The sequence below is a fragment of the Rattus rattus genome, chromosome 2 (assembly GCF_011064425.1).
Source record: "Rattus rattus isolate New Zealand chromosome 2, Rrattus_CSIRO_v1, whole genome shotgun sequence".
NCBI lineage: Eukaryota > Metazoa > Chordata > Mammalia > Rodentia > Muridae > Rattus > Rattus rattus.
In genome coordinates, this window is record NC_046155.1 from 16,738,566 (window position 1) to 16,756,718 (window position 18,153).

The following is an 18,153-nucleotide window of genomic DNA, read 5'->3' on the forward strand; positions in this document are numbered from 1 at the left end:
ATGCAAAAATTTATGAATAGTTTAAATTAAAGTAATATGTTTAATTTTAAAGAACAGTTGGGTTTGTTATCTCTCCTGCTTGTTACTGACTGTAGAGAACAATTCACTCAAGTCTCATAATTTCAAATCCCATATTCACACACCTTCAAACAATGAAGGCCAGACAGAGCAGTACTTCCTGTCAGCAGGCAAAGAGGAGGAGAGGAGCATGAGGATTAGAAGTTCCTCAGCTTCATCAGTGAGTTTGAGTACAGCATGAGCTACATGAGCCCCTGTTAAGTGAGTGTGTAGGGTACATGATGTAAAATTGACAAAATAATTAATAAAAATATTATGTTAAGAACACAATCTACAGATCCCCTTAGAAAACACATTAAGATTTTCTTATTAAGAAAATAGATTTTTAATTTCTTAATGTGTCTACTCTGATCATTGAAAGACTAATCATGGTAACTATAGTTGCAACAATACAGACATTAAAATTTTTATTTGGTAACTAACCTTCTCTAGTAGTCCATGTTTGAACACTGGTTTCTAAAGCTATACTAGTCATGTAGGCATCAAAAAAGACACGTGCAACAGTCATCAGAAACTCCACGCTTGCACAAACATACATCTCTTGGACAACTACATCAGTCACAAAAACATCTCTGATTTTTCTGTACTTCACATCCACCATGTCCTTCTTGTCAAAGCCGACAGTCAGTCCTATCATTCTGAAAACAAAACGGCAATGTTTATGTATGGGAACGTAAAAATAACCAAGCATAGTAAAGCTTAAAGACCTCCCTATCGTTACTGAGAGCAAACAAAGGTTCTGAGAACATTTATCTTGGGAATAATGAACTTATAACATTTCTAGAATACAATTGTTTCACAAAGGGGGAAAAAACTATATCTAAAAATTTTCACAGTTCTGAATGTTTATCTTTTCTTCGGGGTTGTAGGATGATGTCATTATGCCGCAAGGTGGGTCCAGGATAAGGCAAGGAAGGAGGTAGGCGAGGAAAAGTCTAGGAAGGAGAGAGGAGGAAGGAGGAGACCAAGATGGAGTCTATGGAGGGAGATGGTTCAGATTTAGGTGAACTAGATCGATTTTATCTTGTCTAGGTTGGCAGTTTATATCTGCATCAATTGGCAGTGAATTTATTTTGTGGATGAATTATAGATTGAGGATTTAACATATAAATTTGATAGCAAAATTATACGTTTTTGGAACTTGGATTTTACTGGGCCAAAGAGAATAGTGTGTAAAAGAAATGACTGCGAGGCACTTGGAGCATGTGGATCTGGTTCTGTTCCCCGTGTGAAGTGAGAATGCGCAGAGCCCACAGAACAAGATGGTGCGTGTAGGAGGGGGAGGGGCTAAACTACCACCTAGGGGACCACACAGAAGAAAGGGCAGCTAAAAGGGAGACATCTAGGAGTGGGTAGCTTGCGGACCTCATGGCAGAGTAGCAGTTGGATCGAGCAGATTGCTTGTGGGAACTGACAGAAATTGTCCCTTGTTCATTTTTACCATAACATAGGATTTCATACATTTCCCATCTAATTATACTATTTATTTCTATATTTTTTAAAAAAATTCATCAACATTCCCAATGTGAGCATGTATCATGATATAGTGAAGTACAGTTCTCAAACCCTCAGGCAGACACTTGGAATGGAAGGCACTTTCTCAGGATGAGTTCTATAAGAATGAGGCAATCTTCCTTTAATAGCTCAAAGTAATGATAATACATACCTAGGAGTGGCTTTCATGACATGTGGCCTTTTATCATCTAAAATACAGTTTTTTAATGAGAAATAAAAGACTATAGAATCATCTGTATACACTTTTAAATCACTTATAATATTCTCCAGTTTAAATTCAGCAAGTTCTAGAGAAGGATCACGAACATCTGTAAAGGAGGCCTGTAGAAAAGAAATCCACATAAAATTACACAGAAACATAGAACAAAAATACTTTACAATAGGACTATCTACAAGTTATGACTCCGGCCTATATGAACCATCAACTTCTCTATTTTCTTTCTCTTTTAACTTTCATTTATTATTATTAATATGATGATGATGGTGGTGGTGGTGGCGGCGATGGTGATGGTGGTGATGATGATGATGTGGTAGTGGTGGTGGTTGCTGTTGCTGCTGCTGTTGTTCAGAGAGGATCCCCTGTATGGCTCTGACTGTCCTTTGTAGTCTATTCTACCCTTGAACTCTAACAAACCTTCCTGCCACCATACTTGGCCCTTCTCTTTTACTCTTTTCTGGACATAGACTGAACCTAGGGCTTTGTGCATGCTAACCAGACTACTGAGCCCCAAATCCTCAACTTTCAAAGGGCTATCTGAAGAAAAGGTGTTTTTATTATGTGTGTGTGGGGGGGGTGGGTGGGTGTGAGTGTGTATGTATACATATATATATTACTTACACTTTTTTCATATATTTTATTATATAAAAGATAAATCAATAAAAAATGTCTAAGATAATTATTGAAAATATCAATCTTTCTTCCAGAGGAACATATACTACAAAATACAAAACATTAACAACAATTAATTCATAGAACTATTAATTAATTCTATATCTTTGATTGACATAATTTCTTTACAGATATGAACACAGTTTCTATTCCTCACTTACCTGGTCTGGCCCTGGACTGTAAAGTGTCATGATGAGATAATCGGTCTGGAAACTCACATTCAGGGTCATGTTAGCCGGGGAAGCCTGTGGATGCACCTCCACCACAGCAGAGGTCACCATAGTAGCTGATAAATTAAAGAGAAGGAAGAAGGAAAATAATCTTAAGAGCAGGAGAAAACAATCCTACGACCGAGTAATCAAAGCACTCTTGAGACCTATCAAATTATTGATTAATGGGTACAATAAAATGATATTCAAGAAAATTAAAAAGGTTAAAAATTACACATGGAACTCTGGATTAACACTCTTTCATAATAATGGGAGAGAGAATTAAACACTCAGAACTTCTGAGAAACTACAATCCTACTTTCATAAATCCAGAATCATGAACATATACATATACATACATATATATACACACACATATATATAGTATCTAACAGTGTTTACTCAAAATTTTACTTTAAAGAAACTAAGACAAGTTATTTTAAAACTGCTCTAATTTGGATTCAAAACCTTTATTTTCTATATACTTAAATTTTAAATAAAAATATATACACATGGACATATTAATTTAACTTATAATACAAACAAAACAATTTCTTCAGACAAAAATACTACTTCTATTCCAGGTAATTTATATTAACTGAGATAAATTTACTTAAAATGGTATATGTACTAACTGAATAATTTAATAAAATACTTTTAAAAGATTAATAAAATTGAGCCATCTCTCCAGCCCTTCTCTTTCTTTCCATGTATACATTTTATCTCTGTTGCATAAGTTACTCATACCTACTCACACTTATTCTGTATCCTGCTTGAGGTCTATACTATCTATTGAAAACTGATACCAGTAATGTGTGTTCTTTCTTGTTTCAGTATTCTTGCTTGAGGAATTATCAATTTTATTAGTCTTTTCAATAAAGAAATACTTTTTTTTGGCATTAGTGTGTGTGTGGATACACAATAGCTTCTGTGGACTGAAACTGAGTCAACTCAGGTTTCTAGGATTGCTTGGCAAGCATCTATCTATACACTGGCCACTTGTGGGCCATTAAAAACTCCTTAAGAATTTTACCATTTTCTTCACCTGCTTGATCTTCAGCTAGTGACAATTATTCTCTTATTATCTGTGATTCTGCACATTCATGTGTGGCTTTCAGTACATGGGCAAACAGCCGTAGAACACAGATACTCCTTGGCCCAGAGAAGGCCACCTACAAGGGTTTCTGTTAGATAACTTTATTAATGTATCTCTCGAATACAAACAGGGTCTCTTATTTTACAAGTAAATAATTTAATACCAAATCACGTAAACTTTACGGTATTTCAGTCCTGTACCTTATTATAGCAGATATTTAAGAACAGAAGCTAGTTTGTCATGTACATAGGTAGTTGATTTTTTTATACATATTTTATGAAATCTATGCTGTTCCCCTCCTCTTCCTTTTGTATTATCAGGGATCACAGCCAGAGTCTTGTGGATACTAAGTATCCCTGAGTAGTACTAAGTCTCTTTGTCTGAGAACATTATTCCACTCAGCCTCCCACCCAAGCCTTCAGAATGAGGTGAGTATAATAATCCAACACTGCACTACGAAACCATAAGGCACTGAGAACCCCTTCGCAACCCACTGACTTTCTAGCCACAGGACAACTTTGGGATCCCTACTGTTCTTCAAGGTTACTGTTATTGTATTGATATGTTCTCTTCTTTCCTCAGTCTTCATTTCTCTTGCTGGGATATATTTCTAGAATAATTTCTTTAGAAGAGGATTTGAAAGGATTTGAGTAAACTACAATAGAATTATTTTGTTTTCACATTTGGGAGTAATATTTGATCATGTTTAGAATCCTAGCTTCAAAATCACCTTGTTTAAAATTTGAAATATTGTTTCACTGTCTTTTATAACCAGCAGTCCTACTTTATCAGGTTTACTGAAAAGGCAACAATAACAACAACAACGATCAACTGTCCTTTTAGTCTTCTTTATAAGCCTCTCAAGGGCAGACTTTTTCTCTGAAATTTTAAGTCTTACTTGTTTTAGGCATAAAATGTCAGTAAATTGAGTTTCCATATGAGTCTTAGTTCACCCAACTTGTTGAAATCGTGCGTTCTCTATGGTTGAGAACAGGCGTCATAGGTCAACTTCCTATTGCAGGTTGAACTTAGTTCTTTCAAACTTTTTCTTCCACTCTCTGAGGTATTTCTACCACTAAAAATTAGCATACTGTGACAGGAACTTCTGAACTAGAGCACCACTCTTAATTTTATCTCCTCTTTCCATTCATGTTGTTTGATTCTTTATACTATAGGTTATTATCTTGGGTCATATGCTTCAACACTTACTCTGCTTAATGTTATTTAAAAAAAAAAAAAGAGCAATCATGTACTTTGTAGTCTCCAAGAAAACTTCTATTTTTGGAGAACCCACTTAATTATTATTTTCGCCTCATAGTGAAGTCCTCATGAAGTCCCTGTTGTACTTGTTGACCTACTGTCACTAGAATTCAGTGTGCCTCTTCTTTTTCACTCATAATACAATGTTTTGTTCATCTTTGTTTCTTTTATGTCTGTGCTCTATTGCTTTAACCTCATTTGGTGCTACTCATATTTGACAGTAAAGAATGGAATTTTGTATTATATTGACTTTTGTGTAGGATTCTGAGTAGTTATGCTGTAAAATATTTCAGGGTTTTAGAAAAGCAGGCATTGTGAATTAACAGATTTTACTTTAAAACGAGAAATTTGGGGTCGCATATAAAGATTAAAACAAGAACTTGATTTTAATTTTGAGCCGCATAATCACCCTAGCACCCTAACTAAGCCTACTGCTCATGGATTGGTGCAGTCAGAATCAGCCATATTTACATAGCACCTTGGCATTAACACTGAAACAAGGTTTGTTGTTTTTTTTCTATTATGATTTCTTTTATTATTTTTCATCCATCCAACTCTCCAACTGTGATGGTTTAACTGGAAATGGCCTCCATGACTCATATGTTTGAATGCTTGGTCCACAGGGAGTCACACTTTGAGGAGGTGTGGCCTTGTTGGAATCGGTGTAGCTTTGTTGGAGGAAGTGTGCTATGTTGGGGTAGGCTTTGAGGTCTCCTACGTTCAAGCTATGCCCAGTGTGGCACACAAGTCTCTTTTTGTCTACTGCCTGCAGATCAAGATGTAGAACTCTCAGCTCCTCCAGCACCACGTCTGCCTACATGTTTCTCATTGTGACGATAATGGACTGAATCTCTGAACTGTAAGCCAGCTCCAATTAAATGTTTTCCTTCATATGAGTTGCCTTGGTCACGGTGTCTCTTCACAGCCATAAAATCCAAACCAAGACACCAACTTTTGTTAAAAATCCATCATCTACAGTGATTATCCTATTGTCATATTTCTAGTATTCTGATATTCCTAAACGATCAGTATATAAGAAGCCATCTATTGCATACGCTATAAAACTGGATATAAGCATTTAAAGGAAGAAAAACAAGAATTCTAAGTTTTGTCACAACAGAACTAAGAACTTTGATTACATACATACATTACATATAAAATCAGCAGAAAAACTAAAAATACTAACTAAAACCAGATCATTTAAAATTGCCTAAGTGAAACTAACTAGTTAGAGAATTATTAAGTCCTCTTTTACCAACAACTAAAGAGAGAAAAGTTGGGGGATAGAGAGGCAAGAGAGAAGAGAGGAGAAAGGATCCTGAGCGAAAGTCAGGTTAAGCACACACCTCCCGAATGGTAGGAAGTACTGGTGACTTCAGTGGTCATGATCTCTGGGCCTTTATTTACAGAAGATGGAGCGGGAACATCTCGTCCATACCATATATTGCCATACAATGTTTGAAAGACAGTTGTTAAATCTTCTTGACTGAGAATGAACTGTTAAAAACAAAGTAAGACTTTACAAAAAGAAAATACACAAAAGAGAAGATTTGCTTTAAAAATTGTTTTATGTGTATGGGTGTTTTTTCTGTACAACACATTCATGTCTGCTTCTTACAGAAGGCAGAAGAGAAGGGCATTGGGTCCCCTAGAACTAGAGTTAAAATAATTTATAATCTGCCGTGTGAGTACTGGGAATTTCTAGGTCCTCTGGAAGAGCAGCCAGTTCTCTTAACACTGAGACATTTCTTCTGACGCCAAGATTTGCTCTTTTAACAGTCCCACTTCCTAAACTCACAGAAGAGAAGTGTATACTGGTTTTCCATAAATTCTTAAAGGCTCTAAAGATTTTTGCAGAAAAGTGGTAATTAATAATTTATAAAATATAGATTTTTGTCAATTCCAATAAACTATTTTTATCGATGTCCTATATAATTCAGTCATTTTTAAAGTTTTAAAGTGAGCTTTCACCTTTATGTAGCCATGTAACCACTTTAGATTTTGATTTTAATTAGGAGGCGCATTATTGTAAAAATACAGGATAAACAAACGTCTGTATAATGAAAAATAAATTTTACAATATGATTTATATTGTTTTGTTTTTCACAAAAGAATGCAACCTTGATTTTATAAGAAACTGTAGCTAGAGTAAGACACTTTCCCTTTACAAATAATTAAGAACTAATTCAACAAATAACTTCAAATTCTTTGTTTTGAACCTAGCCTTACGCCAACAGCAAAGACCTACCTGAAATGGCATGACAGATAACTGGGTGTCATGTTCTCTTTGTCATATTAAGTAGTTAAATGCTTTTTCAAACATTAATCAAAATGTTTCTATAAAGGTTACTTTTCGTAAAGGTTAAGTTGATGTTTAATTCAAAAAAGAATGAGTAAACTCCATTACTTTCCACAATGTAAGAGGGCCTCATCTAATCACCTGACGGGTTTTGGTCACTGTTCTCTTGCTGCATGAGACACCATGACCAAGGCAACTTTTATAAAAGAAAACAATGTGATTGGAGGCTTATGTACAGTTTCACAAAGTTTAGTCCATTACCATCATGGCAGGGGGCATGGAGGCCATCACAGTGCTGGAGCAGAGCTAAGAACTACATCCTGCCCAGCAGGCCAGGAAGGAGACTGTGTCTGGCAGGGCTTCTAATCCCATCAGCTCTACTTCCTAGTGACTAGGCATTCAGATACATAAGTGTATGGGGCCATTCTTACACAAACTATCACGTGAAGGCATTTACTTAGAAAAAACAGCAAGGCCTGACCTTCCCCAAGCAAGAATTCTGCTAACAGACTGCCTTTTGACTTGGAAATACCTCTTTCTCTTGTTTAAATATCCTACAGATTTATCCTGCCAATTTTGAACTTCATCAAACACTACTCATGACTCACATACTTTTGTGTTGTTTATGTTTCTCTGGAGACCTGCAATTAATATGAAAGCATAATGTAAAAAGAACTTGCAAGCTTCATTCTTTTGTGTATATGTTTGGGATGGGGATAAATGTGCATACATATGCATATACCTTTTTTGCTTCTTTGTTTTGTTTTTGAGAGACTCTCTCGTGGAAGAGGATCTATCTACCAGTGTACCCTCTTAAGAGCTAAGATTACAAACCGTTTTTTTTTTTTTTTAACATGGACTCTAGGGATCCGAATTCATCTTAATTTTATGAATTTAATTAAGACAACTTTCTTAACTACTTTATAGTCACATCTACAGTTGTCTAACTTTTTTCTACTATAACACTTAATTGGTGATTACTATGAAACAAGAATTGCACCTAGTAAAATCACAAATTACATCTCTTAATAAGTACAGTCTATTAAATGTCCATCAGATACTGATTTTAGTCATCATTCTATATTCTTGTTAAGCAGCAGAGAGAGATGTTGGAGGGGCTGTAAGGATCCCAGGACCACAGACCTTATACGTAAGAGTAAGCTCTAAGAATAATCCTAAAAACATGCTATAAGCTAAAAACACTCACGAAGTGAAGTAATTGGTGTGCATGCATGAGATTAATAGGTTCAGTCCTATTCTGTCATTGACACTCAAGATTTAAGAGGGAGTGATCTAAATACATCTGTTCTCGAATGTACTCAACAGTGGCTAACCAATCAGGAATCAGGAAAGAAGGAAGACTCATCTTCCTCACAAGTGTCTTTCAGCAGACAACAGACAGCCAGTTATTTACAGGCAAGTGGCAGCATCACCTCAACATCCTACAAAGGACTTTTCCTGGGAGACTGTAAAGGAAGTAATTCTACTTTACACAAATCTGCTTATTTATCTTTGGTAGGTGACAGACATTCGATCTACAGTCTGCACAACATAGAGACTTTTAATATTTACCTTAAATAATTCACTCTCTTCAACCACTTAACTGAAAGCACCTACACACTAAGATCAAAGACTTCTAGTTAGCTTGTATTAGAATCTCAATATAATTCTGACTTAAAAGTCTAAAATTTCTAAAATGTTTTTTCTGAATAAAAACTTTTATATAAACAGAGAGTGAAGTTGTAGGTTGAGAGGCAGAAACAGTCCAGAATGTGTGCTGCTAATACATTAGCAAAACATGCAAAAATTTTGATTTCTATCTGTTCAATAGGGAAAAATATGAATTTATAGCTATTCTATTAGTGAAGCAATATCAACCAATTACTAAATAAAGTGATACATAATGTAATCTATCTCTTTGTTTCAGAACTCTCTCTCTCTCTCTCTCTCTCTCTCTCTCTCTCTCTCTCTCACACACACACACACACACACACACACGGGCTTTGCTAAGTTATTTCATACTTTTCAATGGTGTCAAATATCACTAATGACTCCTCAATTAATTTTGTAAGCCTAGACCTTTCCATAAATTCTTTACTAACATCAAATAAATTTCCTTCATGTTAACTAATTTCAAATTATAACTTTTAATTGTATATTGTTTTGAATATGTGTGTGGTACTTATGTGTATGTAAGGACACATGCACATTTACATAACGGAGGCCCAAAGTTGATGTTCGGTGTCATCTCAATTGCTCCCTTCTTTATTGACTGAGGTCAGGGTCTCTGTCATTAGAAGCCAGTTTGCCCCCAAGCGTCCAGTCTCTACACACTCAGTGCTGAGATCACTGGTGGCCCGGTACTTGCTCAGCTTCATTTTCCCTTAGAGAATAGAACTTCAGTTCTCACGTCTATTTATATCACTAGTGCTTCAGTCACTGAGTTCTTTCCCCAGACCTTGCTTACTTTCTTCTTCTTTACTTCCCTGCTATAAACTACATATTTTAGACCACCTTCACAATCAACCTAGTTCAGAGTGGTAAATCTCATGAAGACAAAGACATCATAGCACAGCATTTCTGTCAATGTATCTTTACTATCTAGCATAAAGGTTAGCACAGAGCAGGCACTCAAATCAGACAAAGAACAGTGAACACTAAATGAATTCTAGCTTATAAGCTACTATTTTAATTCTAACCAACTGGATTATTCTTAAATCTAGTAAAGAAATTTATATTGCCAAGATAATACTATCCAAACCTAACAGAAATCAAGAGCAGTGAAAATATTACCTCCATGGGTTTTAGCTGAGCTTTTATATTAAAACAAGGAACTTCCTTGTACCATTCCCAAGATAAGTTTCGTTCAACAATCACTTCCAGGTTCAAAGGTAATAGCAGGTCCAGCACTTCCTGGTATGTATTATTCATAAACTGAGACCTATTGGAAAATATAAGTTGTTTTATATACATTCAGGCAGAAAAAACATAGGAGTATGATTAATTTTAGAGTATTGCTCTTTATTAAATAGAAGACACAGGCAACATTTGTGTATAGAAAAATACAATTTCATATCAATATGAGATGTGTCATCTCACTAGAAACCTAAGTGACTTTCTCTAAACTATTAGGCATCATAGCGAGGTAAGACTTAAAAATAGGATTTTACAAACAGGGCAAGGTCAAAATCACTAAGTTGTGTAGAATTACCTCAATAAAATCAGTAAACAAAATCAGAAGATCTCATTAAAAAGCATTTTATCTACACATAGCATCACACCACACTACTCTATATAAGAAACAAAGTTGCAGCACATGATATTTCTCTATCTATGGATCAGAACAGTGGAATATGTACAACTTCATACAAAGATGCACCACATGTCATTCCAGATGGTATGGTGAACCTGAAAAGGAGTAGGTCGCCCAATTCCATTAAGGACATTATAAGTCCACAGAAGCTTCCTTAGGACTGTTTAGTGACAATAATGGTTATTTAACAATAATATCCCTTATATCTTAACTATCTTCAAATCTTTTTTGAAAGGTCAAGATTTTACTGTCTTCATAGCAAAATCGGCTTAGAAATGGATCACTTGGCCCTTTCTCTTCTTGTCACCTCTCAGTTCAAAATGCTTGCATTTCTCAATAACCGAAACTAGGTTAAGACATGACTTCAACTCACCCTTAATAATATGCTTGTAATTAGGGATCTATCAGAATATCTGGTATGAAGCCATTAGAATAAAACTACATTTCAATAAGTATAAATAGTTGAAATCTCAGTCTAATGGTAGTAAGGAAAGACATCTAAAACCCTACAGGGAAATATACATAGAGACATGAAACTTTGATGTTTATGTATTACACATGGCTATACAATATTATGTGTTTTTGTTTTTCATGAAAATAAAAACTCCATAAATATCTGTGGATAAATTTCTTCTCTGTAGAGAAATATGTGATTGCTGCATAATAAGATTACTTCCTTTGGAAGAAATTTTACTAGTTACTATTCAATAACTTCTCCTATAAACCTTCACACATATCTGGAACTTTTTCATTATATTTGATAAATATTAATAGCATAATTTGACTTTTAAAAACTTATTAATGTGTTGTATAAGCACACATTATGTGTGCATTATGTGCATGAGTGTACTCATGCATTTTTCTTTATAGCCTCAGAAAGTTTTATGAAAGAAAGGCCATGTGTAGCTTATTCTTACATTATTCTAGTAGTACTTAGCTCATGGCATATGGCTGGCATATTCCATGTAATCAGTAAATGTTTACAATGAGATTAAATAGGTACTCATAAATACAAAGTGTTTTGCTCTTATGTTTAATAAAACAAAAAACTAAATTGAATTTTTGAATATGGGTTTTCAGGAAAAAATGGTTCTGATCTGTAACTGATTCCATTTCTAAGAATTTATTATACAGAAATGATTTATCTTCTAATACTGGGCAAAATACCACATAAGTACAAACAGAAAAAGATATCACTCCTGATATTATTTTTACTTATAATAGCAAAAGAAATTGATTTAACTTACATATCTTAACAAAGACAAGTGCATTTCTAAAACACTAAACAAAATATTTTTAAACTATATGCTGAAAACACTCTAGAAAAATAGTTATAACCACTGTGAGTTCATGTGTACAACAGTCCAGCATCCCTGTCCCCTCTACCAAGAATATAATTCTGAGTCCATTAAGTTAAATATTCAGATATCTAATTTGAATCAGTTATAAGTGACTAAATAAAATCTCTACATAAAAATAAAAACTTTAAATATGAACTTGAAAAAGCACTGAGAAATATTACTAAAAAATTTAAAACAAAAAACTTAAAATATAATTATACTGTTAAATATATACGCAAACAAAACAAATAAGTTAACTGTAAACTCGGGATAGTTAAAAGAGATAGCAATCAGTTTTTATAGCCATAAAAACTAAAGTTAATTATTTTAGAGATACAACAAACAACTACTATATTATATTTAAGTACCTACAAATACTGATATTTAAGCCATGAATCTATTTTGAATGCAGGTCACTTAACATATATCTATCATTTCTTTAAACTAAATAAGACAGTTTTCTCAGTTTAGATTCTCCAGGCTTATAAAATAGCTTTAGTTTGGAGTTAGAGTTATTATTGTATACTATGAGCTGTTATTAATATGGGTTTTCATGGATGTGATGGTGTCTTCTTGAAATATTAGCACTTGAAAGTCTAAGGTAGGAGGATTGCCATGCATTCTGACCTACTATATCACATGCTATCTCAAACAACTAAGCATTGAACAAAAATAAAATAAAAATATCTCACTCTAGGTTTCCTGTAATTTATGGAACTTCTAGAGTTATGTAAACAAATTAGTATAGGTTATTCACTAAATGTATCATTCACTTAATATATCAAATGAAATATGGAGTTCTATAATTTTCAGTGATTTTTTATCATAACTTTAAGAAAAACAACACCCAATTTCGCTACCTTCTACTTATGATACAATCCATCAAAACTTGTCTGAACTCATCTTTTAAGACAATCTGAATCTTCAATTTAAAAATATTTCTATTTTCTTTTATAATATCACTAAATTCCTGTCTTTTAGTTCTTCTATTTTATTACCCATCAATATAACATTCAATAGCTAAAATCCAGTTCCCATAATTTCAGTAATATTTGCTTATCGACAATTTGGTTTTTCATCAAATCAAAGCTACTGAATTACCAATATGAAGTACTAGAAGAAACAACTTCAAATTCTATAAATTCATCTTTAGCAAGTCCTCAATGCATTCTCCCACATGCCTTTCTCTCTCTTCTATCGTAGGCTATTTTGTTAAAATTTTAAATTATGAATTTGGGATCTGTCTCTGTGCCTTTTGGTTAATATGGCTAAGGGTTTATCTTGTTGATTTTCTCAAAGAACCAGCTTCTGGGTTTTTTTTTTTTTTTGTTTTTTTTTTGATTCTTTGTATAGTTTTCTTTGTTTCTAATTGGTTGATTTCAGCCCTGAGTTCTAATTCTTTCCTGTAGTTTACACCTTTGGGGTGTATTTGCTTCTTTTTGTTCTGTGCTGTCAAGCTGCTAGTGTCTCTCAAATTTCTTTATGGAGGCACTCAGGGCCATGCGTTTTCCTTTTAGCACTGCTTTCATCGTGTGCCTTCATTTTCATTAAATTCTTAAAAATCTTTCTTTTTCTTAAAAGTATTTCTTTATTTCTTCCCTGACCAAGTTATCACTGAGTAGAGAGTTGTCCAGCTTCCATGTACATATGGGCTTTCTGTTAATATTAACCTGAGTGAGGTAACCCAGACACAAAAGAACACCTATGGTATGTATGCACTGATAAGTGGATTTTAGCCCAAAAGCTCAGAATACCCAGGATACAACCTACAAACCACATGGAACTTAAGAAGAAAGACCAAAATACAGATGCTTCATTCCGTAAAGGGGGAACACAATAATCACAGGAGGTAGAGGAAGGAATCTGGGAGGAACAGAGAAGGGGAGGGAAAGGAGGTAAGCAGCATCAGGTGTTAGAAGGGATAGGAGAGAAATATACAGGATCAGGAAATTGAATAGAAACATGGAGCAGTGGGGGATGGGAACTGGGGGTAGCAACTAGAAAGTCCCAGACCCCTGGGAAGCAAGAGGCTCCCAGGACCCAATGGTAATGGCTTTAGCCAAAACACCCAACAAAGGGGAGAGAGAACCTGTAGAGACCAGTAAATAGGCACAGCTCCCAGGTGAGGGATGGGGCAACTCACCCATCTCCTAAGTTTTAACCCAGAAAAGTTCCTGTCCAAAGGAAAGAGAGGGGCATAAAATGGAACATGAAGGACAGGCCATCCAGAGACCAACCCACCTAGAGATCCATCCCATCTGCAGACACCAAAAGAGACACTACTGCTGATGCCACAAAGTGCTTGCTGACAGGAGCCTGATATGGCTGTTCCCTGAGAGGTTCTGCCAGAGCCTGAACAATACAGATGCAGATACAACCAACCATCAGATGAGCTCAGGGACCCCGTGGAAGAGCTAGGAGAAGGACTGAAGGAACTAACGGAATTACAACCCCATTAGAAGGACAATACCAACTAACTGGACCACCTAGAGCTCTGAGGGACTAAACCACTAACTAAACAGTATACATAGAGAGAGTCATGGCTCCAGATACATATGTAGCAGAGGATGGTCCTATCTGATTTCAATGGGAGGGGAAGAAGGCTTGATGCCCGAATGTAGGGGGATGCTAGAGCAGTGTGGCAGGAATGGGTGAGTTGGTGGAGGAGCACCATCATAAGAGGCAAAGGGGAGGGGTGAGAGAAGAGGATGGGATGTGGAGGGGTAACCAGAAAGTACAAGAAGTATGAGATCATTTGAAATGTAAATGAATAATATGATTAATTAAAAATTTTAGGAGAGCTGAACACCAAGACCATCCTGAGACCTCAGGACAGACTGCCACTTCTACCTGCTTAGCCCACACCCCTGGTCAAGAGGAAACTGCATAGTGCCTCTGGACAGAGGAATATAGGAACAGTCAGCTGCAGGTACCTGTGGTTCTGGTCTGCACTTAGAGCTGAAGTGAACCGGTCAAACAGCTCTCTGCACCCAAATTCCATGGGGGAGAGAGCTGGACCCTCAGAAGTGCAGACACTCCTAAGGAGTCAGAGGAGACTACCCTCTGCCCACAGTCCCCACCAAGGAGGTGATCACCTAGTGCCAGCTGTGCCTCCTGGGCATAGGGACCTAGGAGCAATCAGGGGCATGACCCTTCTGATTCCTGCCCATACCTAGAGCTGAAAGACAGTCTCCAGGAGTGCTGACACACCTGAGAGCAGAGCACCTGTTCCCAGAAACGGCTGAAAAAAACAGGAAAACATTTTGACAGGAGTCCGGACACAGAGACCTATACGGTGTCTGAGTGTGTGTGTGGCAGGGGGGTGGGGTTGGGGGGGGGGTCAAACCACTGTCAGAAACATCGAGACAAACAAACACCAGGAACAACCCAATCACTAGAGGCAAGTGCAAGGCCCTAAGCAAGAGAAAACAAGATGACTTGGCATCATCAGAGCCCAGTTCTCCCACCAAAGAAAACACTAGATATCCAAACACACCGGAAAAGCAGGATTTAGATTTAAAATCACATTTTTTATGATGATGATGATGGAGGACTTTAAGAAGTTCCTTAAAGAACTCCCTTAAAGAACTCCTTAAAGAAATGCAGGACAATGCAAGTAAACGAGTAGAAGCCCGTAAAGAGGAAATTCAAAAATCCCTCAAAGAATTACAGAAAAATACAAACAAACAGGCAAAGGAATTGAACAAAACTGTCCAGGATTTAAAAATGGAAATAGAAACAATAAAGAAAGCACAAAGGGAGACAACACTGGAGATAGAAAACCTAAGGAAGAGATCAGGAGTCATGGATGCAAGCATCATAAACAGAAGACATGAGATAGAAAAGAGAATCTCAGGAGCAGAAGATACCATAGAAAACATCCACACAACTGTCAAAGATAATGTAAAACAGAAAAAGCTCCTAGCCCAACTTAGACTCTCAACATAAAGGGCAAGTAAATACATTATACAAAATTATAGAAGAAAACTTCCTTAACCTAAAGGAAGAGATGCCCAAAAACATACAAAAAGCCTAAAGAACTCCAAATAGATTGGACCAGAAGAGAAATTCGTCCCGTCACATAATAGTCAAAACACCTAATTCACAAAACAAAGAAAGAATATTAAAAGCAGTAAGGGAAAAAGGTTGAGTGACATATAAAGGCAGACCTATAAGAATTACATCAGACTTCTCACCAGAGAGTATGAAAGCCAGAAGATCCTGGACAGATCTCATGCAGACGACTAACAGAAAAAAATGCCAGCCCAGCAAAACTGTATCCAGCAAAACTCTCAATTAACATAGATGGAAAAACCAAGATATTCCATGACAAAACCAAATTTACACAATATCTTTCTACAAATCCAGCCCTACAAAGGATAATAGATGGAAAACTCCAACACAGGGAGAGAAACTAGACCGTACAAAAAGCAAGAAAGTAATCTCCTTGCAATGAAACCAAAAGAAGAGAGACACAAAAACTTAATTCCACCTCTAACAACAAAAATAACAGAAAGCGACAATCACTATTCCTTAGTATCTCTCAACATCAATAGACTCAATTCCCCAAGGAAAAAACATAGACTAACAGACTGGATATGTAAAGAGGACCCAGCATTTTGCTGCATGCCAGAAACACAACTCACTACCTCAGAGTAAAAGGCTGGAAAACAACTTTCCAAGCAAATGGTCCAAGGAAACAAGCTGGAGTACCCATTCTAATATCGAATAAAATTGACTTTCAACCAAAAGTTATTAAAAAAGATAAGGAAGGACACTTCATATTCATCAAAGGAAAAATACACCAAGATGAACTCTCAATCCTAAATAACCATGTTCCAAATGCAAGGGCACCTACATTCATAAAAGAATCCTTACTAAAGCTCAAATCACACATTGTACCTCACACAATAATAGTAGGAGATTTCAACACCCCACTCTCATCAATGGACAGATCATGGAAACATAAATTAAACACACATATAGAGAAAGTAACAGAAGTTATGAACCAAATGGATTTAATAGATATTTACAGAACATTCCATCCTAAAACAAAAGGATATACCTTCATCTCAGCACTTCATGCTAACTTCTTCAAAACTGACCATATAATTGACCACAAAACAGGCATCAACAGATACAGGAAGATAGAAATAAACCTATGCATTCTGAGATCACAATGGACTAAGGCTGGTCTTGAATAACAACAATAATGACAGAAAGCCCACATATACGGGAAGTTGAACCACATTCTACTCAATGACAAATTCGTCAAGGAAAAAAAAAATAAAGAAATAAAAGACTTCTTAGAATTTAATGGAAATGAAGATACAATATACCCAAACTTATGGGACACAATGAAAGTAGTGCAAAGAGGAAAACCCATAGCTCTGAGTGCCTCCAAAAGAAAACAGGAGAGAGAATAAGTCAGCAGCTTGACAGCACACGTAGAAGCTCTAGAACAAAAAGAGACAAATACACCGAAGAGGAGACAAGAAATAATCAAACTCAGGGATGAAATCAACCAAGTAGAAACAGAAAGGACCATAGAAAGAATCAACAAAACCAGAAGTTGGTTCTTTGAGAAAATCAACAAGATAGATAAACCCTTAGCCAGACTAACCAGGGAACACAGAGAGTGTGTCCAAATTAACAAAATCAGAAATGAAAAGGGAGACATAACAACAGAATTTAAAAAAATCCTCAGATCCTACTACAAAAGCCTATATTCAACAGCATTGAAAAATCTGGAGGAAATGGACACTTTTCTATACACCTACCAGGTAAAAGGTTAAATTTGGAACAGATAAACCATCTAAACAACTCCATAACTCCTATAGAAATAGAAGCAGTATTAAAAGTCTCCCAACCAGAAAGAGCCCAGAACCAAATGGGTTTAGTGTAGAATTCTATGAGACCTTCATAGAAGACTTTATACCAATACTGTTCAAACTATTCCACAAAAGAGAAACAGACTGAGCACTACCAAATTCTTTCTATGAAGCCACCATTACTCTTATACCTAAACCACAGAGACCCAACAAAGAAAGAGAACTTAAGACCAATATCCCTTATGAATATCAACACAAAAATACTCAATAAAATTCTTGCAAACCAAATCCAAGAACACATCAAAACGATCATCCATCATGAT

At 35.8% G+C, this 18,153-nt stretch overlaps 1 protein-coding gene across 1 annotated transcript in view; it reads right to left on the reverse strand.

Moving 5' to 3' along the window:
- Vps13a (vacuolar protein sorting 13 homolog A) overlaps positions 1–18,153 on the reverse strand; it is a 210,438-nt gene that overhangs the window by 83,384 nt on the left and 108,901 nt on the right. The window contains exons 34-38 of the mRNA XM_032891688.1: positions 10,140–10,287; positions 6,394–6,544; positions 2,644–2,768; positions 1,745–1,914; positions 502–716 (exon numbers count right to left, since the gene is read on the reverse strand). Coding sequence (XP_032747579.1) covers positions 502–716; positions 1,745–1,914; positions 2,644–2,768; positions 6,394–6,544; positions 10,140–10,287 — 809 coding nt within the window. The remainder of the gene's footprint in view (positions 1–501; positions 717–1,744; positions 1,915–2,643; positions 2,769–6,393; positions 6,545–10,139; positions 10,288–18,153) is intronic.